Here is a 24,641-nt window from a genome sequence, read left to right on the forward strand (position 1 = left end):
GGGAGATTAAGTCTCCAGCTTCAGAGATTTTTGCAATTAATTCCAGTCATTGGCAGCAGAGAACTGGAAGGAAAAGTGGCCAAAGGAAGTGTTGGCTTTACGGGTGGGTGTTGCTGTGGTGACCAGTGAGCTGAGATAAGGTGGGGCTTTACCTAGCAAAGACTTATATGCAAGATGGTAATTGAATCTACTACTACTTGCGATACAGATGGGGATTAATTAAAAAAAAATTAAATCCACAAACCACAGTAAAAAGACAAGATGACGTGTCAGTTTTATATTCAGCAGAAAATCCAAAAGTTGACAAAAGGGCTCATTTTGGCCCAAAATGTATGAATGGAGAAATCATAGATAAGAGAAAAATATCAAATACACCATTTCTCACTTGTCACATCCATTTATTTAACCTCTAGTTCATATATGACTGGATAGGCCAAGTGTTATGTCTACCAGAAGGCACTGAACTCAATGCAAGCAACCCCCAACCACCAGAAAATAAATAAAACCATCACAAAGAGAAATTAAAACCAAATATATGACTCATATAAATGATTTACAATTATTTGAAGTGATGAAAAAATAGTTTCCAGTGTGATTTGGCATTGACTTCTCACCTGGGGTTTATTGATTTGTGCAAACCATAGCAAAACAATTTCATAATGGAAAATGTTTTGCAACAAAAACAAGAGTTTCTATTGGACAAATTCAGGTAGGCCCCCCCCCCCTGTTTGGTTCCCAGTAATGGTGTGTTCAAGACAACTTGGAAACTTGAAGAAAGATGAGGCCCCAGGTTTCCCACTTGGAAAGTACGCAAATAACTTACGTTAATTTTAACTCGAAGTTTAAAAAGTTCCCGACTTGTAAACACATGACATCAGAATGACCAGGAGTTTTACCACAGGGCCCGTATCCACCAAGCGCCTCAGAGTAGGAGTGCTGATCTAGGATCAGTTTAGCCTTTCAGATCATAATGAATAAGACCTATATGGACAGATCTCAGATCATTTTTTATTTTATTTAACTAGGCAAGTCAGTTAAGAACAAATTCTTATTTACAATGACGGCCTACCGGGGGAACAGTGGGTTAACTGCCTTGTTCAGGGGCAGAACGACAGATGTTTTACCTTGTCAGCTCAGGGATTCAATCTAGCAACCCTTCGGTTACTGGCCCAACGCTCTAACCACTAGGCTACCTACCGCCCCTCTAACCACTGCCGCCCCAACAATGATGAACAGATCTCAGATCAGCATCCCTACCCTAAAATACTTTCTGGAGACAGGCCTAGAAAACAAACTCCAAGCCCTACACATCACACAGGTACACATTAAGACTAGGAGCTTGATAGGTTGATGAAAATTGATCTAAAAAGAAAAACGGACTGACTATGTTGGACAGTCACCATTCTAACAGTCAGGTGATAAAATATCATTCTAGTTCAGGGGAAAACATGACAAAGATCACCAGGAAATAGTCCCATTATTGACCACAACCAAAAGACTAATACATGTAGAGATTGAGCAGCACTGGGATAGTACTGTTACGACTCCATGAGTTTTTCCTCCTTCCAGAAACAGCTGTAGACCAACTAGAAAGCCCCACATGTAACTGGACGTTTTGGGGTGAATCTCCCATTGACTTCAAAGCTAACTTGTTATGCTAAAGTCCAAGAGAGAAATTAGTCCGTCCATTACATCAGTCCCAGTGGAGCTAGTCCAGGAAGACTCCCCATTACATCAGTCCCAGTGGAGCTAGTCCAGGAAGTCTCCTCCAGTCAGTCAGGTAGGAGGAGGCTGTCCATTACATCAGTCCCAGTGGAGCTAGTCCAGGAAGACTCCCCATTACATCAGTCCCAGTGGAGCTAGTCCAGGAAGACTCCTCCAGTCAGTCAGGTAGGAGGAGGCTGTCCATTACGTTAGTCCCAGTGGAGCTAGTCCAGGAAGTCTCCTCCAGTCAGTCAGGTAGGAGGAGGCTGTCCATTACATCAGTCCCAGTGGAGCTAGTCCAGGAAGACTCCTCCAGTCAGTCAGGTAGGAGGAGGCTGTCCATTACATCAGTCCCAGTGGAGCTAGTCCAGGAAGACTCCTCCAGTCAGTCAGGTAGGAGGAGGGCGTAGTGGTGAAACCCCAACAAAGCCAGATCAGCACAGCAGCAATGGAGGACAGTGGTGAGTATGAGACTGTATGGATGGACACGTGTGTTCCTTACAACACGTTCTTGTCTCTGTATACTGTTGATGGATGGAGTTTCTCACATCCTGGTGTGTGTGTACTGCTCTACGTATGAATGGATGTCTATGTCCCTGTTTGTCCATGTCTCAGGCCACAGTCTGTCCTCTGTGGGGGTCTGTTGGGGTGTTGGGGGTCCCGTTCAACAATCCTCCATCCTCTTCCTCCTGTAATCCTCTGCTCTTTCTCTTCTCCTCTTCCCGCTCTGACTTCTGTTTCTCTGCCTTGGTCTTGAACTTTAGCCCATGACCTGTAAACCAGACGAGAGGAAATACATGATATATCTGAGAAAGATAGCTGTGTGTGTGTGTGTGTGTGTGTGTGTGTGTGTGTGTGTGTGTGGACTCACTTGGGCAGTCTGCCACCTCCTTGTAGGCCTTCTTTTTACAGCAGCCTCGACACAGGTTGAATACACACTGATTACCCTACAAAAAGAGAGAGAGGGGGTTAGGGACCTGGAGAGAGTTAGGGACCTGGAGAGAGCGAGGGGGTTAGGGACCTGGAGAGAGAGAGGGGGTTAGGGACCTGGAGAGAGAGAGGGGGTTAGGGACCTGAATTACCTGGAGAGAGAGAGGGGTTAGGGACCTGGAGGGAGTTAGGGACCTGGAGAGAGAGAGGGGGTTAGGGACCTGGAGAGAGTTAGGGACCTGGAGAGAGAGAGGGGGTTAGGGACCTGGAGAGAGCGAGGGGTTAGGGACCTGGAGAGAGAGAGGGGTTAGGGACCTGGAGAGAGAGAGGGGGTTAGGGACCTGGAGAGAGCGAGGGGGTTAGGGACCTGGAGAGAGAGAGGGGGTTAGGGCCCTGGAGGGAGTTAGGGACCTGGAGAGAGAGAGGGGTTAGGGACCTGGAGAGAGTTAGGGACCTGGAGAGAGAGAGGGGGTTAGGGACCTGGAGAGAGCGAGGGGTTAGGGACCTGGAGAGAGTTAGGGACCTGGAGAGAGAGAGGGGGTTAGGGACCTGGAGAGAGAGAGGGGTTAGGGACCTGGAGAGAGCGAGGGGGTTAGGGACCTGGAGAGAGAGGGGTTAGGGACCTGGAGAGAGAGAGAGAGTTAGGGACCTGGAGAGAGAGAGGGGTTAGGGACCTGGAGAGAGAGAGAGGGGGTTAGGGACCTGGAGAGAGCGAGGGGGTTAGGGCCCTGGAGGGAGTTAGGGACCTGGAGAGAGAGAGGGGGTTAGGGACCTGGAGAGAGAGGTTAGGGACCTGGAGAGAGAGAGGGGGTTAGGGCCCTGGAGGGGAGTTAGGGACCTGGAGAGAGAGAGGGGGTTAGGGACCTGGAGAGAGAGAGGGGTTAGGGACCTGGAGAGAGCGAGGGGTTAGGGACCTGGAGAGAGTTAGGGACCTGGAGAGAGAGAGGGGGTTAGGGACCTGGAGAGAGCGAGGGGGTTAGGGACCTGGAGAGAGTTAGGGACCTGGAGAGAGAGAGGGGTTAGGGCCCTGGAGGGAGTTAGGGACCTGGAGAGAGTTAGGGACCTGGAGAGAGAGAGGGGTTAGGGCCCTGGAGGGAGTTAGGGACCTGGAGAGAGAGAGGGGGTTAGGGACCTGGAGAGAGCGAGGGGCTAGGCCCTGGAGGAGTTAGGGACCTGGAGAGAGAGAGGGGGTTAGGGACCTGGAGAGAGCGAGGGGGTTAGGGCCCTGGAGGGAGTTAGGGACCTGGAGGGAGTTAGGGACCTGGAGAGAGAGAGGGGGTTAGGGACCTGGAGAGAGAGAGGGGGTTAGGGACCTGGAGGGGGTTAGGGACCTGGAGAGAGAGAGAGGGGTTAGGGACCTGGAGAGAGAGAGGGGGTTAGGGACCTGGAGAGAGAGAGGGGGTTAGGGACCTGGAGAGAGAGAGGGGGTTAGGGACCTGGAGAGAGTTAGGGACCTGGAGAGAGAGAGAGGGGGTTAGGGCCCTGGAGGGAGTTAGGGACCTGGAGAGAGAGGGGGGTTAGGGACCTGGAGAGAGCGCCAAGGGGTTAGGGCCCTGGAGGGAGTTAGGGACCTGGAGAGAGAGAGGGGTTAGGGACCTGGAGAGAGCGAGGGGTTAGGGGCCCTGAGAGAGAGAGGGGTTAGGGACCTGGAGAGAGAGAGGGGGTTAGGGACCTGGAGAGAGAGAGGGGGTTAGGGACCTGGAGGGGTTAGGGACCTGGAGAGAGAGAGGGGTTAGGGACCTGGAGAGAGAGAGGGGGTTAGGGACCTGGAGGGGGGTTAGGGACCTGGAGAGAGAGAGGGGTTAGGGACCTGGAGAGAGAGAGGGGTTAGGGACCTGGAGAGAGAGAGGGGGTTAGGGACCTGGAGAGAGAGAGGGGGTTAGGGACCTGGAGAGAGAGAGGGGGTTAGGGACCTGGAGAGAGAGAGGGGGTTAGGGACCTGGAGAGAGAGAGGGGTTAGGGACCTGGGGGAGAGACGGGTTAGGGACCGGGAGAGAGTGAGGGGTTAGGGACCTGGGGAGGGAGAGAGGGGTTAGGGACCTGGAGAGAGAGAGGGGGTTAGGGACCTGGAGAGAGAGAGGGGTTAGGGACCTGGAGAGAGAGAGGGGTTAGGGACCTGGAGGGGAGAGACGGGTTAGGGACCTGGAGAGAGTGAGGGAGGGTTAGGGACCTGGGGAGAGAGAGAGAGGGTTAGGGACCTGAGAGAGAGAGGGATGGTTAGGGACCTGGGGAGAGACGGGTTAGGGACCGGGAGAGGGAGAGGGGGTTAGGGACCTGGGGAGAGAGAGGGGGTTAGGGACCTGGGGAGAGAGAGGGGTTAGGGACCTGGAGAGGGGAGAGAGGGGTTAGGGACCTGGAGAGAGAGAGGGGTTAGGGACCTGGAGAGAGAGAGGGGGTTAGAGACCTGGAGAGGGAGAGAGGGGGTTAGGGACCTGGAGAGGGGGAGAGACGGGTTAGGGCCCTGGAGAGGGGGAGAGACGGGTTAGGGCCCTGGAGAGGGGGAGAGACGGGTTAGGGACCTGGAGAGGGGGAGAGACGGGTTAGGGACCTGGAGAGGGGGAGAGACGGGTTAGGGACCTGGAGAGGGGGAGAGACGGGTTAGGGACCTGGAGAGGGGGAGAGACGGGGTAGGGACCTGGAGAGGGGGGAGAGACGGGTTAGGGACCTGGAGAGGGGGAGAGACGGGTTAGGGACCTGGAGAGGGGGGAGAGACAGGTTAGGGCCCTGGAGAGGGGGGAGAGACAGGTTAGGGCCCTGGAGAGGGGGGAGAGACAGGTTAGGGCCCTGGAGAGGGGGGGGAGACAGGTTAGGGACCTAGAAGTACAAAATTGCGCCAACAGACGTGGCAGTTCTGCTTCTTGCTCCTAAGAATCTGACCTGCATATGTAACACTACTATACACAGTCAGTTAGGACAGGGACTGGGAGAGAGGTTGAACGTTTCTTAGGCCAGGGCTAAACTTCATCTGATGCCCTCTCATCCTACACATGCTAATGAGGAACAGGGTGAAGAGGTCGCTACACATGGTAATGAGGAACAGGGTGAAGAGGTCGCTACACATGGTAATGAGGAACAGGGTGAAGAGGTCGCTACACATGGTAATGAGGAACAGGGTGAAGAGGTCTCTACACTCACCTTTGGATTTCCACACTGCTCACACTTGATGTACTTTGCTGCAGAGAAAACAGAGGTAAAACAGAGGTTATCTACTGTACTGTTTGTGTAGGCTGAGGCTCTGTAGCATTAGAAACTGGGTGGTTCCAGCCCTGAATGCTGATTGGCTGACAGCCGTGGTATACGACGGGTATGACAAAACATATACCAATATACCCCGGCTAAGGGCTGTTCTTAAGCACGACGCAACGCTGAGTGTCTGGACACAGCCCTTAGCCGTGGTGTATTGGCCATATATCCCGAGGTGTCTTATTGCTATTATAAACTGGTTACCAACGTAATTAGAGCAGTTAAAACAAATGTTTTGTCATACACTGGGTGGTTCGAGCCCTGAATGCTGATTGGCTGACAGCTGTGGTTTATCAGACCGTACACCACGGGTATGACAAAACATTTAGTTTCACTGCTCTAATTACGTTGGTAACCAGTTTATAATAGCAATAAGACACCTTGGGGGTTTGTGGTATATGGCTAATATCCCACGGCTAAGGGCCTTATTGCTTCATTAGACTGGAGAGAGAGAGAGAGAGCATAGGTGACTGCAATACTACGAGGAAAAATGACTCACGTTTCTGCTCGGGACAGAAGTTCTTGTGGGGGTTTCTGGCTTTCTTCTTCTGTTTGTTTTTGGAGAGGGCGTCGCTCGCCCCGTCCGAGTCCTCTAGTGACAACGCCCTCTTGTGACGCACTGCCTTCACCTCCGTACCGTTGCTGTTAGCAACCAGATCCTTCGGCCTGGCAGGAACAATGTTCATCCTCAAGTCAACATGTTACGGTTTCTATGTGTGGACTGATGACTGATCTTCTAATCACATTAAATTGTATTGGTCACATGGTCAGCAGATGTTAATGCGAGTGTAGTGAAATGCTTGTGCTTCTAGTTCCGACAGTGCAGTAATATCTAACCAGTAATCGAACAACAACTACCTAATACACACAAATCTAAGTAAAGGAATGTACACAGATCTCAAGTTAGGATTCTCAACAGGAAATTGTCACTCACACTGGTCTGACGTACGGCTGGCAGATCCAATGAGGGAATGGCAGCCCAACCACCTGCCCCGCCTCCTCTCCTCCATTGGTTATCTCCTCCTGCAGAGGTTAAACAAATGAGAAAACAACCAGTGTCATCATCTAGCTGTGTTGGGAGGAGGGAGAAAAGAGGGGGGGAAGGGGGAGAAGAGGGGGAGGGGGGAGAAGAGGGGAAAAAGAGGAGGAGCAATTGGTGAGGAAGAGAAACTAAAAAGGAGTAAAACATTTTGGGGAGGAGGGAAGGAAAGGTGAAAAACAAAATTATCCCTTGGTACCTGGCAGCGTAGCTAACCCTAACCCTTGGTACCTGGCAGTGTAGCTAACCCTAACCCTTGGTACCTGGCAGTGTAGCTAACCCTAACCCTTGGTACCTGGCAGTGTAGCTAAGCCTAACCCTTGGTACCTGGCAGCGTAGCTAACCCTAACCCTTGGTACCTGGCAGTGTAGCTAACCCTAACCCTTGGTACCTGGCAGCGTAGCTAACCCTAACCCTTGGTACCTGGCAGTGTAGCTAACCCTAACCCTTGGTACCTGGCAGTGTAGCTAACCCTAACCCTTGGTACCTGACAGTGTAGCTAACCCTAACCCTTGGTACCTGGCAGCGTAGCTAACCCTAACCCTTGGTACCTGGCAGTGTAGCTAACCCTAGGTACCTGGCAGTGTAGCTAACCCTAACCCTTGGTACCTGGCAGCGTAGCTAACCCTAACCCTTGGTACCTGGCAGCGTAGCTAACCCTAACCCTTGGTACCTGGCAGCGTAGCTAACCCTAACCCTTGGTACCTGGCAGCGTAGCTAACCCTAACCCTTGGTACCTGACAGTGTAGCTAACCCTAACCCTTGGTACCTGACAGCGTAGCTAACCCTAACCCTTGGTACCTGACAGAGTAGCTAACTCTAACCCTTGGTACCTGGCAGTGTAGCTAACCCTAACCCTTGGTACCTGGCAGTGTAGCTAACCCTAACCCTTGGTACCTGGCAGTGTAGCTAACCCTAACCCTTGGTACCTGGCAGCGTAGCAAACCCTAACCCTTGGTACCTGACAGCGTAGCTAACCCTAACCCTTGGTACCTGGCAGCGTAGCTAACCCTAACCCTTGGTACCTGGCAGCGTAGCTAACCCTAACCCTTGGTACCTGGCAGCGTAGCTAACCCTAACCCTTGGTACCTGGCAGCGTAGCTAACCCTAACCCTTGGTACCTGGCAGCGTAGCTAACCCTAAACCTTGGTACCTGGCAGCGTAGCTAACCCTAACCCTTGGTACCTGGCAGCGTAGCTAACCCTAACCCTTGGTACCTGGCAGCGTAGCTAACCCCTAACCCTTGGTACCTGACAGCGTAGCTAACCCTAACCCTTGGTACCTGGCAGTGTAGCTAACCCTAACCCTTGGTACCTGGCAGTGTAGCTAACCCTAACCCTTGGTACCTGGCAGTGTAGCTAACCCTAACCCTTGGTACCTGGCAGTGTAGCTAACCCTTGGTACCTGGCAGTGTAGCTAACCCTTGGTACCTGGCAGTGTAGCTAACCCTTGGTACCTGGCAGTGTAGCTAACCCTTGGTACCTGGCAGTGTAGCTAACCCTTGGTACCTGGCAGTGTAGCTAACCCTTGGTACCTGGCAGTGTAGCTAACCCTTGGTACCTGGCAGTGTAGCTAACCCTTGGTACCTGGCAGTGTAGCTAACCCTTGGTACCTGGCAGTGTAGCTAACCCTTGGTACCTGGCAGTGTAGCTAACCCTTGGTACCTGGCAGTGTAGCTAACCCTTGGTACCTGGCAGTGTAGCTAACCCTTGGTACCTGGCAGTGTAGCTAACCCTAACCCTTGGTACCTGGCAGTGTAGCTAACCCTAACCCTTGGTACCTGGCAGTGTAGCTAACCCCAACCCTTGGTACCTGGCAGTGTAGCTAACCCTAACCCTTGGTACCTGACAGCGTAGCTAACCCTAACCCTTGGTACCTGGCAGTGTAGCTAACCCTAACCCTTGGTACCTGGCAGCGTAGCTAACCCTAACCCTTGGTACCTGGCAGCGTAGCTAACCCTAACCCTTGGTACCTGGCAGCGTAGCTAACCCTAACACTTGGTACCTGGCAACGTAGCTAACCCTAACCCTTGGTACCTGGCAGCGTAGCTAACCCTAACCCTTGGTACCTGGCAGCGTAGCTAACCCTTGGTACCTGACAGTGTAGCTAACCCTAACCCTTGGTACCTGGCAGCGTAGCTAACCCTAACCCTTGGTACCTGACAGCGTAGCTAACCCTAACCCTTGGTACCTGGCAGCGTAGCTAACCCTAACCCTTGGTACCTGGCAGTGTAGCTAACCCTAACCCTTGGTACCTGGCAGTGTAGCTAACCCTAACCCTTGGTACCTGAAAGTGTAGCTAACCCGTGGTACCTGGCAGCGTAGCTAACCCTAACCCTTGGTACCTGGCAGCGTAGCTAACCCTAACCCTTGGTACCTGGCAGCGTAGCTAACCCTAACCCTTGGTACCTGGCAGCGTAGCTAACCCTAACCCTTGGTACCTGGCAGCGTAGCTAACCCTAACCCTTGGTACCTGGCAGCGTAGCTAACCCTAACCCTTGGTACCTGGCAGCGTAGCTAACCCTAACCCTTGGTACCTGGCAGTGTAGCTAACCCTAACCCTTGGTACCTGGCAGTGTAGCTAACCCTAACCCTTGGTACCTGGCAGTGTAGCTAACCCTTGGTACCTGGCAGTGTAGCTAACCCCTTGGTACCTGGCAGTGTAGCTAACCCTTGGTACCTGGCAGTGTAGCTAACCCTTGGTACCTGGCAGTGTAGCTAACCCTTGGTACCTGGCAGTGTAGCTAACCCTTGGTACCTGGCAGTGTAGCTAACCCTTGGTACCTGGCAGTGTAGCTAACCCTTGGTACCTGGCAGTGTAGCTAACCCTTGGTACCTGGCAGTGTAGCTAACCCTTGGTACCTGGCAGTGTAGCTAACCCTAACCCTTGGTACCTGGCAGTGTAGCTAACCCTAACCCTTGGTACCTGACAGCGTAGCTAACCCTAACCCTTGGTACCTGACAGCGTAGCTAACCCTAACCCTTGGTACCTGGCAGTGTAGCTAACCCTTGGTACCTGGCAGCGTAGCTAACCCTAACCCTTGGTACCTGGCAGCGTAGCTAACCCTAACCCTTGGTACCTGGCAGCGTAGCTAACCCTAACCCTTGGTACCTGGCAGCGTAGCTAACCCTTGGTACCTGGCAGCGTAGCTAACCCTTGGTACCTGGCAGTGTAGCTAACCCTTGGTACCTGGCAGTGTAGCTAACCCTTGGTACCTGGCAGTGTAGCTAACCCTTGGTACCTGGCAGTGTAGCTAACCCTTGGTACCTGGCAGTGTAGCTAACCCTTGGTACCTGGCAGTGTAGCTAACCCTTGGTACCTGGCAGTGTAGCTAACCCTTGGTACCTGGCAGTGTAGCTAACCCTTGGTACCTGGCAGTGTAGCTAACCCTTGGTACCTGGCAGTGTAGCTAACCCTAACCCTTGGTACCTGGCAGTGTAGCTAACCCTAACCCTTGGTACCTGGCAGTGTAGCTAACCCCAACCCTTGGTACCTGGCAGTGTAGCTAACCCTAACACTTGGTACCTGGCAGCGTAGCTAACCCTAACCCTTGGTACCTGGCAGCGTAGCTAACCCTAACCCTTGGTACCTGGCAGCGTAGCTAACCCTAACCCTTGGTACCTGGCAGCGTAGCTAACCCTAACCCTTGGTACCTGGCAGCGTAGCTAACCCTAACCCTTGGTACCTGGCAGCGTAGCTAACCCTAACCCTTGGTACCTGGCAGCGTAGCTAACCCTACTTGGTACCTGACAGCGTAGCTAACCCTAACCCTTGGTACCTGGCAGTGTAGCTAACCCTAACCCTTGGTACCTGGCAGTGTAGCTAACCCTAACCCTTGGTACCTGGCAGTGTAGCTAACCCTAACCCGTGGTACCTGGCAGCGTAGCTAACCCTAACCCGTGGTACCTGGCAGCGTAGCTAACCCTAACCCTTGGTACCTGGCAGCGTAGCTAACCCTAACCCTTGGTACCTGGCAGCGTAGCTAACCCTAACCCTTGGTACCTGGCAGCGTAGCTAACCCTAACCCTTGGTACCTGGCAGCGTAGCTAACCCTAACCCTTGGTACCTGGCAGCGTAGCTAACCCTAACCCTTGGTACCTGGCAGTGTAGCTAACCCTAACCCTTGGTACCTGGCAGTGTAGCTAACCCTATTGGTACCTGGCAGTGTAGCTAACCCTTGGTACCTGGCAGTGTAGCTAACCCTTGGTACCTGGCAGTGTAGCTAACCCTTGGTACCTGGCAGTGTAGCTAACCCTTGGTACCTGGCAGTGTAGCTAACCCTTGGTACCTGGCAGTGTAGCTAACCCTTGGTACCTGGCAGTGTAGCTAACCCTTGGTACCTGGCAGTGTAGCTAACCCTAACCCTTGGTACCTGGCAGTGTAGCTAACCCTAACCCTTGGTACCTGGCAGTGTAGCTAACCCTAACCCTTGGTACCTGACAGCGTAGCTAACCCTAACCCTTGGTACCTGGCAGTGTAGCTAACCCTAACACTTGGTACCTGGCAGCGTAGCTAACCCTAACCCTTGGTACCTGGCAGCGTAGCTAACCCTAACCCTTGGTACCTGGCAGCGTAGCTAACCCTAACCCTTGGTACCTGGCAGCGTAGCTAACCCTTGGTACCTGACAGTGTAGCTAACCCTAACCCTTGGTACCTGGCAGCGTAGCTAACCCTAACCCTTGGTACCTGACAGCGTAGCTAACCCTAACCCTTGGTACCTGGCAGTGTAGCTAACCCTAACCCTTGGTACCTGGCAGTGTAGCTAACCCTAACCCTTGGTACCTGGCAGTGTAGCTAACCCTAACCCTTGGTACCTGGCAGTGTAGCTAACCCTAACCCTTGGTACCTGGCAGCGTAGCTAACCCTAACCCTTGGTACCTGGCAGCGTAGCTAACCCTAACCCTTGGTACCTGGCAGCGTAGCTAACCCTAACCCTTGGTACCTGGCAGCGTAGCTAACCCTAACCCTTGGTACCTGGCAGCGTAGCTAACCCTAACCCTTGGTACCTGGCAGTGTAGCTAACCCTAACCCTTGGTACCTGGCAGTGTAGCTAACCCTAACCCTTGGTACCTGGCAGTGTAGCTAACCCTAACCCTTGGTACCTGGCAGTGTAGCTAACCCTAACCCTTGGTACCTGGCAGTGTAGCTAACCCTAACCCTTGGTACCTGGCAGTGTAGCTAACCCTAACCCTTGGTACCTGGCAGTGTAGCTAACCCTTGGTACCTGACAGTGTAGCTAACCCTAACCCTTGGTACCTGGCAGTGTAGCTAACCCTAACCCTTGGTACCTGGCAGTGTAGCTAACCCTAACCCTTGGTACCTGACAGTGTAGCTAACCCTAACCCTTGGTACCTGGCAGTGTAGCTAACCCTAACCCTTGGTACCTGGCAGTGTAGCTAACCCTAACCCTTGGTACCTGGCAGTGTAGCTAACCCTAACCCTTGGTACCTAACAGTGTAGCTAACCCTAACCCTTGGTACCTGGCAGTGTAGCTAACCCTAACCCTTGGTACCTGGCAGTGTAGCTAACCCTAACCCTTGGTACCTGGCAGTGTAGCTAACCCTAACCCTTGGTACCTGGCAGTGTAGCTAACCCTAACCCTTGGTACCTGGCAGTGTAGCTAACCCTTGGTACCTGGCAGTGTAGCTAACCCTTGGTACCTGGCAGTGTAGCTAACCCTTGGTACCTGGCAGTGTAGCTAACCCTACTTGGTACCTGGCAGTGTAGCTAACCCTTGGTACCTGGCAGTGTAGCTAACCCTTGGTACCTGGCAGTGTAGCTAACCCTTGGTACCTGGCAGTGTAGCTAACCCTTGGTACCTGGCAGTGTAGCTAACCCTTGGTACCTGGCAGTGTAGCTAACCCTTGGTACCTGGCAGTGTAGCTAACCCTTGGTACCTGGCAGTGTAGCTAACCCTTGGTACCTGGCAGTGTAGCTAACCCTTGGTACCTGGCAGTGTAGCTAACCCTAACCCTTGGTACCTGGCAGTGTAGCTAACCCTAACCCTTGGTACCTGACAGCGTAGCTAACCCTAACCCTTGGTACCTGACAGTGTAGCTAACCCTAACCCTTGGTACCTGGCAGTGTAGCTAACCCTAACCCTTGGTACCTGGCAGTGTAGCTAACCCTAACCCTTGGTACCTGGCAGCGTAGCTAACCCTAACCCTTGGTACCTGACAGCGTAGCTAACCCTAACCCTTGGTACCTGGCAGTGTAGCTAACCCTAACCCTTGGTACCTGACAGTGTAGCTAACCCTAACCCTTGGTACCTGACAGCGTAGCTAACCCTAACCCTAACCCTAACCCTTGGTACCTGACAGCGTCGCTAACCCTAACCCTTGGTACCTGGCAGCGTAGCTAACCCTAACCCTTGGTACCTGTCAGCGTAGCTAACCCTAACCCTTGGTACCTGACAGTGTAGCTAACCCTAACCCTTGGTACCTGGCAGTGTAGCTAACCCTAACCCTTGGTACCTGGCAGTGTAGCTAACCCTAACCCTTTGTACCTGGCAGTGTAGCTAACCCTAACCCTTGGTACCTGGCAGTGTAGCTAACCCTAACCCTTGGTACCTGACAGCGTAGCTAACCCTAACCCTTGGTACCTGGCAGCGTAGCTAACCCTAACCCTTGGTACCTGACAGCGTAGCTAACCCTAACCCTTGGTACCTGACAGCGTAGCTAACCCTAACCCTTGGTACCTGGCAGTGTAGCTAACCCTAACCCTTGGTACCTGGCAGCGTAGCTAACCCCAACCCTTGGTACCTGGCAGTGTAGCTAACCCTTGGTACCTGGCAGTGTAGCTAACCCTTGGTACCTGGCAGTGTAGCTAACCCTAACCCTTGGTACCTGGCAGCGTAGCTAACCCTAACCCTTGGTACCTGGCAGTGTAGCTAACCCTTGGTACCTGGCAGTGTAGCTAACCCTTGGTACCTGGCAGTGTAGCTAACCCTTGGTACCTGGCAGTGTAGCTAACCCTTGGTACCTGGCAGTGTAGCTAACCCTTGGTACCTGGCAGTGTAGCTAACCCTTGGTACCTGGCAGTGTAGCTAACCCTTGGTACCTGGCAGTGTAGCTAACCCTTGGTACCTGGCAGTGTAGCTAACCCTTGGTACCTGGCAGTGTAGCTAACCCTCCCTTGGTACCTGGCAGTGTAGCTAACCTAACCCTTGGTACCTGGCAGTGTAGCTAACCCTTGGTACCTGGCAGTGTAGCTAACCCTAACCCTTGGTACCTGACAGCGTAGCTAACCCTAACCCTTGGTACCTGACAGTGTACCTAACCCTAACCCTTGGTACCTGGCAGTGTAGCTAACACTAACCCTTGGTACCTGACAGCATCGCTAACCCTAACCCTTGGTACCTGGCAGCGTAGCTAACCCTAACCCTTGGTACCTGACAGTGTAGCTAACCCTAACCCTTGGTACCTGGCAGTGTAGCTAACCCTAACCCTTGGTACCTGGCAGTGTAGCTAACCCTAACCCTTGGTACCTGGCAGCGTAGCTAACCCCAACCCTTGGTACCTGGCAGCGTAGCTAACCCCAACCCTTGGTACCTGGCAGTGTAGCTAACCCCAACCCTTGGTACCTGGCAGTGTAGCTAACCCTAACCCTTGGTACCTGGCAGTGTAGCTAACCCTAACCCTTGGTACCTGGCAGTGTAGCTAACCCTTGGTACCTGGCAGTGTAGCTAACCCTTGGTACCTGGCAGTGTAGCTAACCCTTGGTACCTGGCAGTGTAGCTAACCCTTGGTACCTGGCAGTGTAGCTAACCCTTGGTACCTGGCAGTGTAGCTAACCCTAACCCTTGGTACCTGGCAGTGTAGCTAACCCTTGGTACCTGGCAGTGTAGCTAACCCTTGGTACCTGGCAGTGTAGCTAACCCTTGGTACCTGGCAGTGTAGCTAACCCTTGGTACCTGGCAGTGTAGCTAACCCTTGGTACCTGGCAGTGTAGCTAACCCTTGGTACCTGGCAGTGTAGCTAACCCTTGGTACCTGGCAGTGTAGCTAACCCTTGGTACCTGGCAGTGTAGCTAACCCTAACCCTTGGTACCTGACAGCGTAGCTAACCCTAACCCTTGGTACCTGACAGCGTAGCTAACCCTAACCCTTGGTACCTGACAGCGTAGCTAACCCTAACCCTTGGTACCTGGCAGCGTAGCTAACCCTAACCCTTGGTACCTGGCAGTGTAGCTAACCCTAACCCTTGGTACCTGGCAGTGTAGCTAACCCCTAACCCTTGGTACCTGGCAGTGTAGCTAACCCTAACCCTTGGTACCTGGCAGTGTAGCTAACCCTAACCCTTGGTACCTGGCAGTGTAGCTAACCCTTGGTACCTGGCAGTGTAGCTAACCCTAACCCTTGGTACCTGGCAGTGTAGCTAACCCTAACCCTTGGTACCTGGCAGTGTAGCTAACCCTAACCCTTGGTACCTGACAGCGTAGCTAACCCTAACCCTTGGTACCTGGCAGCGTAGCTAACCCTAACCCTTGGTACCTGGCAGCGTAGCTAACCCTAACCCTTGGTACCTGGCAGCGTAGCTAACCCTAACCCTTGGTACCTGGCAGCGTAGCTAACCCTAACCCTTGGTACCTGGCAGCGTAGCTAACCCTAACCCTTGGTACCTGGCAGCGTAGCTAACCCTAACCCTTGGTACCTGGCAGCGTAGCTAACCCTAACCCTTGGTACCTGGCAGCGTAGCTAACCCTAACCCTTGGTACCTGGCAGCGTAGCTAACCCTAACCCTTGGTACCTGACAGCGTAGCTAACCCTAACCCTTGGTACCTGACAGCGTAGCTAACCCTAACCCTTGGTACCTGGCAGCGTAGCTAACCCTAACCCTTGGTACCTGGCAGTGTAGCTAACCCTAACCCTTGGTACCTGGCAGTGTAGCTAACCCTAACCCTTGGTACCTGGCAGTGTAGCTAACCCTAACCCTTGGTACCTGGCAGTGTAGCTAACCCTAACCCTTGGTACCTGGCAGTGTAGCTAACCCTAACCCTTGGTACCTGACAGTGTAGCTAACCCTAACCCTTGGTACCTGGCAGTGTAGCTAACCCTTGGTACCTGGCAGTGTAGCTAACCCTAACCCTTGGTACCTGACAGCGTAGCTAACCCTAACCCTTGGTACCTGGCAGCGTAGCTAACCCTAACCCTTGGTACCTGGCAGTGTAGCTAACCCTAACCCTTGGTACCTGGCAGTGTAGCTAACCCTTGGTACCTGGCAGTGTAGCTAACCCTAACCCTTGGTACCTGGCAGTGTAGCTAACCCTAACCCTTGGTACCTGACAGCGTAGCTAACCCTAACCCTTGGTACCTGGCAGTGTAGCTAACCCTAACCCTTGGTACCTGGCAGTGTAGCTAACCCTAACCCTTGGTACCTGGCAGTGTAGCTAACCCTTGGTACCTGGCAGCGTAGCTAACCCTAACCCTTGGTACCTGACAGTGTAGCTAACCCTAACCCTTGGTACCTGACAGCGTAGCTAACCCTAACCCTTGGTACCTGGCAGCGTAGCTAACCCTAACCCTTGGTACCTGGCAGTGTAGCTAACCCTAACCCTTGGTACCTGGCAGCGTAGCTAACCCTAACCCTTGGTACCTGGCAGCGTAGCTAACCCTAACCCTTGGTACCTGGCAGCGTAGCTAACCCTAACCCTTGGTACCTGGCAGCGTAGCTAACCCTAACCCTTGGTACCTGGCAGTGTAGCTAACCCTAACCCTTGGTACCTGGCAGTGTAGCTAACCCTAACCCTTGGTACCTGGCAGCGTAGCTAACCCTAACCCTTGGTACCTGGCAGTGTAGCTAACCCTAACCCTTGGTACCTGGCAGCGTAGCTAACCCTAACCCTTGGTACCTGGCAGCGTAGCTAACCCTAACCCTTGGTACCTGGCAGTGTAGCTAACCCTAACCCTTGGTACCTGACAGCGTAGCTAACCCTAACCCTTGGTACCTGGCAGTGTAGCTAACCCTAACCCTTGGTACCTGGCAGCGTAGCTAACCCTAACCCTTGGTACCTGACAGTGTAGCTAACCCTAACCCTTGGTACCTGACAGTGTAGCTAACCCTAACCCTTGGTACCTGGCAGTGTAGCTAACCCTAACCCTTGGTACCTGGCAGCGTAGCTAACCCTAACCCTTGGTACCTGGCAGTGTAGCTAACCCTAACCCTTGGTACCTGACAGTGTAGCTAACCCTAACCCTTGGTACCTGACAGTGTAGCTAACCCCAACCCTTGGTACCTGGCAGTGTAGCTAACCCTAACCCTTGGTACCTGGCAGTGTAGCTAACCCTTGGTACCTGGCAGTGTAGCTAACCCTAACCCTTGGTACCTGGCAGTGTAGCTAACCCTAACCCTTGGTACCTGGCAGTGTAGCTAACCCTTGGTACCTGGCAGTGTAGCTAACCCTAACCCTTGGTACCTGGCAGTGTAGCTAACCCTTGGTACCTGGCAGTGTAGCTAACCCTTGGTACCTGGCAGTGTAGCTAACCCTTGGTACCTGGCAGTGTAGCTAACCCTTGGTACCTGGCAGTGTAGCTAACCCTTGGTACCTGGCAGTGTAGCTAACCCTTTGGTACCTGGCAGTGTAGCTAACCCTTGGTACCTGGCAGTGTAGCTAACCCTTGGTACCTGGCAGTGTAGCTAACCCTTGGTACCTGGCAGTGTAGCTAACCCTAACCCTTGGTACCTGACAGCGTAGCTAACCCTAACCCTTGGTACCTGACAGCGTAGCTAACCCTAACCCTTGGTACCTGGCAGTGTAGCTAACCCTAACCCTTGGTACCTGACAGTGTAGCTAACCCTAACCCTTGGTACCTGACAGCGTAGCTAACCCTAACCCTTGGTACCTGGCAGTGTAGCTAACCCTAACCCTTGGTACCTGACAGTGTAGCTAACCCTAACCCTTGGTACCTGACAGCGTAGCTAACCCCTAACCCTTGGTACCTGACAGCGTAGCTAACCCTAACCCTTGGTACCTGGCAGTGTAGCTAACCCTAACCCTTGGTACCTGACAGTGTAGCTAACCCTAACCCTTGGTACCTGGCAGTGTAGCTAACCCTAACCCTTGGTACCTGGCAGTGTAGCTAACCCTAACCCTTGGTACCTGGCAGTGTAGCTAACCCTAACCCTTGGTACCTGGCAGTGTAGCTAACCCTAACCCTTGGTACCTGGCAGCGTAGCTAACCCTAACCCTTGGTACCTGACAGCGTAGCTAACCCTAACCCTTGGTACCTGGCAGTGTAGCTAACCCTAACCCTTGGTACCTGGCAGTGTAGCTAACCCCAACCCTTGGTACCTGGCAGTGTAGCTAACCCTTGGTACCTGGCAGTGTAGCTAACCCTAACCCTTGGTACCTGGCAGTGTAGCTAACCCTAACCCTTGGTACCTGGCAGTGTAGCTAACCCTAACCCTTGGTACCTGGCAGTGTAGCTAACCCTAACCCTTGGTACCTGGCAGTGTAGCTAACCCTAACCCTTGGTACCTGGCAGTGTAGCTAACCCTAACCCTTGGTACCTGGCAGTGTAGCTAACCCTAACCCTTGGTACCTGGCAGTGTAGCTAACCCTAACCCTTGGTACCTGACAGCGTAGCTAACCCTAACCCTTGGTACCTGACAGCGTAGCTAACCCTAACCCTTGGTACCTGGCAGCGTAGCTAACCCTAACCCTTGGTACCTGGCAGCGTAGCTAACCCTAACCCTTGGTACCTGGCAGTGTAGCTAACCCTAACCCTTGGTACCTGGCAGTGTAGCTAACCCTACCCTTGGTACCTGGCAGCGTAGCTAACCCTAACCCTTGGTACCTGGCAGTGTAGCTAACCCTAACCCTTGGTACCTGGCAGCGTAGCTAACCCTAACCCTTGGTACCTGGCAGCGTAGCTAACCCTAACCCTTGGTACCTGGCAGCGTAGCTAACCCTAACCCTTGGTACCTGACAGCGTAGCTAACCCTAACCCTTGGTACCTGGCAGCGTAGCTAACCCTAACCCTTGGTACCTGGCAGCGTAGCTAACCCTAACCCTTGGTACCTGACAGTGTAGCTAACCCTAACCCTTGGTACCTGGCAGTGTAGCTAACCCTAACCCTTGGTACCTGGCAGCGTAGCTAACCCTAACCCTTGGTACCTGGCAGTGTAGCTAACCCTAACCCTTGGTACCTGGCAGTGTAGCTAACCCTAACCCTTGGTACCTGGCAGTGTAGCTAACCCTAACCCTTGGTACCTGACAGCGTAGCTAACCCTAACCCTTGGTACCTGGCAGTGTAGCTAACCCTAACCCTTGGTACCTGACAGCGTAGCTAACCCTAACCCTTGGTACCTGACAGCGTAGCTAACCCTAACCCTTGGTACCTGGCAGCGTAGCTAACCCTAACCCTTGGTACCTGACAGCGTAGCTAACCCTAACCCTTGGTACCTGGCAGCGTAGCTAACCCCAACCCTTGGTACCTGGCAGTGTAGCTAACCCTAACCCTTGGTACCTGACAGTGTAGCTAACCCTAACCCTTGGTACCTGGCAGTGTAGCTAACCCTAACCCTTGGTACCTGACAGCGTAGCTAACCCTAACCCTTGGTACCTGACAGTGTAGCTAACCCTAACCCTTGGTACCTGGCAGTGTAGCTAACCCTAACCCTTGGTACCTGACAGTGTAGCTAACCCTAACCCTTGGTACCTGACAGTGTAGCTAACCCTAACCCTTGGTACCTGGCAGCGTAGCTAACCCTAACCCTTGGTACCTGACAGTGTAGCTAACCCTAACCCTTGATACCTGACAGCGTAGCTAACCCTAACCCTTGGTACCTGACAGTGTAGCTAACCCTAACCCTTGGTACCTGGCAGCGTAGCTAACCCTAACCCTTGGTACCTGGCAGTGTAGCTAACCCTAACCCTTGGTACCTGGCAGTGTAGCTAACCCTAACCCTTGGTACCTGACAGTGTAGCTAACCCTAACCCTTGGTACCTGGCAGCGTAGTCTGAGTTGTCTGCTGACCTCTGTCAGCCCCTGCAGGTTCTTCACCTTAGCCAGCTCCTCTCTCAGGTCCTTGTGGATCTGCAGTCTGGAGAAACACTAACAAATAAACTCACACACAGATTGTGGCGATAGTGAAGTACTGAGTGTGTGTGTTACATACGTGTGGTGCCAGAGCTTGAAGAGGTGTGCTCTGACATAGGACAGGGTACAGGGAGGGTACTGACTGACCACCTCTAGATACTCCTCAGCCATCTCCCATACAGGAGGGCTGAGACCCTCAAACAGAGCTGGGTTATGGAGGTTCCCCTCTGGAAACACACACACAGAGAAAGAGAGAAACACGCAGAACCACACACACACACACACACACACACAGAAAGAACCACACACACACACAGAGATAACCATACACACAGACACATGAGAGAGAGAGAAAGTGATAAACACAAATTAGTAGGTGTTATGACTCTTGGGTGACTATTTACTCAAGGTGCGGCGGAGGTGTGTGTGTGTACCTGCACTCATCACCCCCTGTACTCCAGTCTCCTCCATACACTGCTCCACATCACTCAGGTGTTGGATGTTACCGTTAGCGAACACAGGGATGTTAACAGCGTTCCTATAGCAACAACAAACAGAAAGAGAGAGAGACTACTTAATAAACCCAGTACAATCACATGATCAGCTATGTGACAACAGAAGAGAGTACTGTACAGTAGAGTATAATAGAATGTTTTCCTGTGAAGGAACTTCTTGGAGACCTACTAGACTACACAAACTACCTCCAACTACCCAGCAGAGACCTACTAGACTACACAAACTACCTCCAACTACCCAGCAGAGACCTACTAGACTACACAAACTACCTCCAACTACCCAGCAGAGACCTACTAGACTACACAAACTACCTCCAACTACCCAGCAGAGACCTACTAGACTACACAAACTACCTCCAACTACCCAGCAGAGACCTACTAGACTACACAAACTACCTCCAACTACCCAGCAGAGACCTACTAGACTACACAAACTACCTCCAACTACCCAGCAGAGACCTACTAGACTACACAAACTACCTCCAACTACCCAGCAGAGACCTACTAGACTACACAAACTACCTCCAACTACCCAGCAGAGACCTACTAGACTACACAAACTACCTCCAACTACCCAGCAGAGACCTACTAGACTACACAAACTACCTCCAACTACACAGCAGAGACCTACTAGACTACACAAACTACCTCCAACTACCCAGCAGAGACCTACTAGACTACACAAACTACCTCCAACTACCCAGCAGAGACCTACTAGACTACACAAACTACCTCCAACTACCCAGCAGAGACCTACTAGACTACACAAACTACCTCCAACTACCCAGCAGAGACCTACTAGACTACACAAACTACCTCCAACTACCCAGCAGAGACCTACTAGACTACACAAACTACCTCCAACTACCCAGCAGAGACCTACTAGACTACACAAACTACCTCCAACTACCCAGCAGAGACCTACTAGACTACACAAACTACCTCCAACTACACAGCAGAGACCTACTAGACTACACAAACTACCTCCAACTACCCAGCAGAGACCTACTAGACTACACAAACTACCTCCAACTACCCAGCAGAGACCTACTAGACTACACAAACTACCTCCAACTACCCAGCAGAGACCTACTAGACTACACAAACTACCTCCAACTACCCAGCAGAGACCTACTAGACTACACAAACTACCTCCAACTACACAGCAGAGACCTACTAGACTACACAAACTACCTCCAACTACCCAGCAGAGACCTACTAGACTACACAAACTACCTCCAACTACCCAGCAGAGACCTACTAGACTACACAAACTACCTCCAACTACACAGCAGAGACCTACTAGACTACACAAACTACCTCCAACTACCCAGCAGAGACCTACTAGACTACACAAACTACCTCCAACTACCCAGCAGAGACCTACTAGACTACACAAACTACCTCCAACTACCCAGCAGAGACCTACTAGACTACACAAACTACCTCCAACTACACAGCAGAGACTACTAGACTACACAAACTACCTCCAACTACACAGCAGAGACCTACTAGACTACACAAACTACCTCCAACTACCCAGCAGAGACCTACTAGACTACACAAACTACCTCCAACTACCCAGCAGAGACCTACTAGACTACACAAACTACCTCCAACTACCCAGCAGAGACCTACTAGACTACACAAACTACCTCCAACTACACAGCAGAGACTACTAGACTACACAAACTACCTCCAACTACACAGCAGAGACCTACTAGACTACACAAACTACCTCCAACTACCCAGCAGAGACCTACTAGACTACACAAACTACCTCCAACTACCCAGCAGAGACCTACTAGACTACACAAACTACCTCCAACTACCCAGCAGAGACCTACTAGACTACACAAACTACCTCCAACTACACAGCAGAGACCTACTAGACTACACAAACTACCTCCAACTACACAGCAGAGACCTACTAGACTACACAAACTACCTCCAACTACCCAGCAGAGACCTACTAGACTACACAAACTACCTCCAACTACACAGCAGAGACCTACTAGACTACACAAACTACCTCCAACTACACAGCAGAGACCTACTAGACTACACAAACTACCTCCAACTACACAGCAGAGACCTACTAGACTACACAAACTACCTCCAACTACCCAGCAGAGACCTACTAGACTACACAAACTACCTCCAACTACACAGCAGAGACCTACTAGACTACACAAACTACCTCCAACTACCCAGCAGAGACCTACTAGACTACACAAACTACCTCCAACTACCCAGCAGAGACCTACTAGACTACACAAACTACCTCCAACTACCCAGCAGAGACCTACTAGACTACACAAACTACCTCCAACTACCCAGCAGAGACCTACTAGACTACACAAACTACCTCCAACTACCCAGCAGAGACCTACTAGACTACACAAACTACCTCCAACTACCCAGCAGAGACCTACTAGACTACACAAACTACCTCCAACTACCCAGCAGAGACCTACTAGACTACACAAACTACCTCCAACTACACAGCAGAGACCTACTAGACTACACAAACTACCTCCAACTACCCAGCAGAGACCTACTAGACTACACAAACTACCTCCAACTACCCAGCAGAGACCTACTAGACTACACAAACTACCTCCAACTACCCAGCAGAGACTACTAGACTACACAAACTACCTCCAACTACCCAGCAGAGACCTACTAGACTACACAAACTACCTCCAACTACCCAGCAGAGACCTACTAGACTACACAAACTACCTCCAACTACACAGCAGAGACCTACTAGACTACACAAACTACCTCCAACTACCCAGCAGAGACTACTAGACTACACAAACTACCTCCAACTACCCAGCAGAGACCTACTAGACTACACAAACTGTCTACACAAACAGTTGTCAGTCTCCAACTGACAATCTCAATGTTTGTTGGAGAAACATAATATTGGTTCTTCTCTGTAGTCTTTATTTAACTGTAGAGAACTGCAGTGTAGTCTGCGTACCGTACAGCCTTGATGTGTTCCCAGCTAGCGATGCCTGTCGCGGGTCCTTTCTGGTCCTTGGTCCGACCGTGAACGGTCAGCAGCTGAGACAGAGATGGAGAGGTCTGAATGAAAAGACTGCCTACCTGGTTAAATTCAAATGAAATGAAATGAGTGTGTCTGTGTTGCTATGGAGAGACAGCACGGGTGACACTGCAGTACTACGAGGAACATTCGATGAGGTTCTCTTGTTCAGATATGGGTAAGTGGACTGGAGGCAGGGCATAATAGGGATAACCAATCCAGTTGTTTGTCATCCGTTTCGGGAAAGTACCTGTGTAATTACACACTCAACTCACTCAGGTGCTTCTCTATATCACACCGCCCGACTAGCATCACCACCCTGGACGGTTCTGACCTAGAATATGTGGACAACTACAAATACCTAGGTGTCTGGTTAGACTGTAAACTCTCCTTCCAGACTCACGTTAAACATCTCCAATCCAAAATCAAATCTAGACTCGGCTTTCTATTTCACAACAAAGCATCCTTCACTCACGCCGCCAAACTTATCCTCGTAAAACTGACCATCCTACCGATCCTCGACTTCGGCGATGTCATCTACAAAATAGCTTCAAATACTCTACTCAGCAAACTGGATGCAGTCTACCACAGTGCCATCCGTTTTGTTACCAAATCACCTTATATCACCCACCACTGTGACCTGTATGCTCTAGTCGGCTGGCCCTCGCTACATATTCGTCGCCAGACCCACTGGCTCCAGGTCATCTATAAGTCTATGCTAGGTAAAGCTCCGCCTTATCTCAGTTCACCATAACAACACCCACCCATAGCACATGTTCCAGCAGGTATATCTCACTGGTCATCCCCAAAGCCAACACCTCATTTGGCCGCCTTTCCTTCCAGTTCTCTGCTGCCAGTGACCGGAACGAATCGCAAAAATCGCTGAAGCTGGAGACTTATTTCCCTCACCAATTTTAAACATCAGCTATCTGAGCAGCTAACCGATCGCTGCAGCTGTACATAGCCCATCTGTAAATATCCCATCCAATCTACCTACTTCATCCCCATATTGTTTTTATTAACTTTTCTGCTCTTTTGCACACCAGTATCACTACTTGCACATCATCATCTGCTCATTTATCACTCCAGTGTTAATCTGCTAAATTGTAATTATTCGCT

At 51.9% G+C, this 24,641-nt stretch overlaps 1 protein-coding gene across 1 annotated transcript in view; it reads right to left on the reverse strand.

Annotated features, from left to right (window-relative positions):
- Positions 1-262: 262 nt before the first annotated feature.
- LOC123743371 (tRNA-dihydrouridine(16/17) synthase [NAD(P)(+)]-like) overlaps positions 263-24,641 on the reverse strand; it is a 30,147-nt gene continuing 5,768 nt past the window's right edge. Inside the window, exons 6-14 of the mRNA XM_045719609.1 lie at positions 23,460-23,542; positions 20,390-20,493; positions 20,035-20,182; positions 19,863-19,959; positions 6,812-6,900; positions 6,377-6,543; positions 5,770-5,807; positions 2,576-2,651; positions 263-2,476 (exon numbers count right to left, since the gene is read on the reverse strand). Of these exons, the coding sequence (XP_045575565.1) occupies positions 2,316-2,476; positions 2,576-2,651; positions 5,770-5,807; positions 6,377-6,543; positions 6,812-6,900; positions 19,863-19,959; positions 20,035-20,182; positions 20,390-20,493; positions 23,460-23,542 (963 nt within the window). The 3' untranslated portion in view covers positions 263-2,315. The remainder of the gene's footprint in view (positions 2,477-2,575; positions 2,652-5,769; positions 5,808-6,376; positions 6,544-6,811; positions 6,901-19,862; positions 19,960-20,034; positions 20,183-20,389; positions 20,494-23,459; positions 23,543-24,641) is intronic.

This window comes from Salmo salar, chromosome ssa06, assembly GCF_905237065.1.
Source record: "Salmo salar chromosome ssa06, Ssal_v3.1, whole genome shotgun sequence".
Classification (NCBI taxonomy): Eukaryota; Metazoa; Chordata; class Actinopteri; order Salmoniformes; family Salmonidae; genus Salmo; species Salmo salar.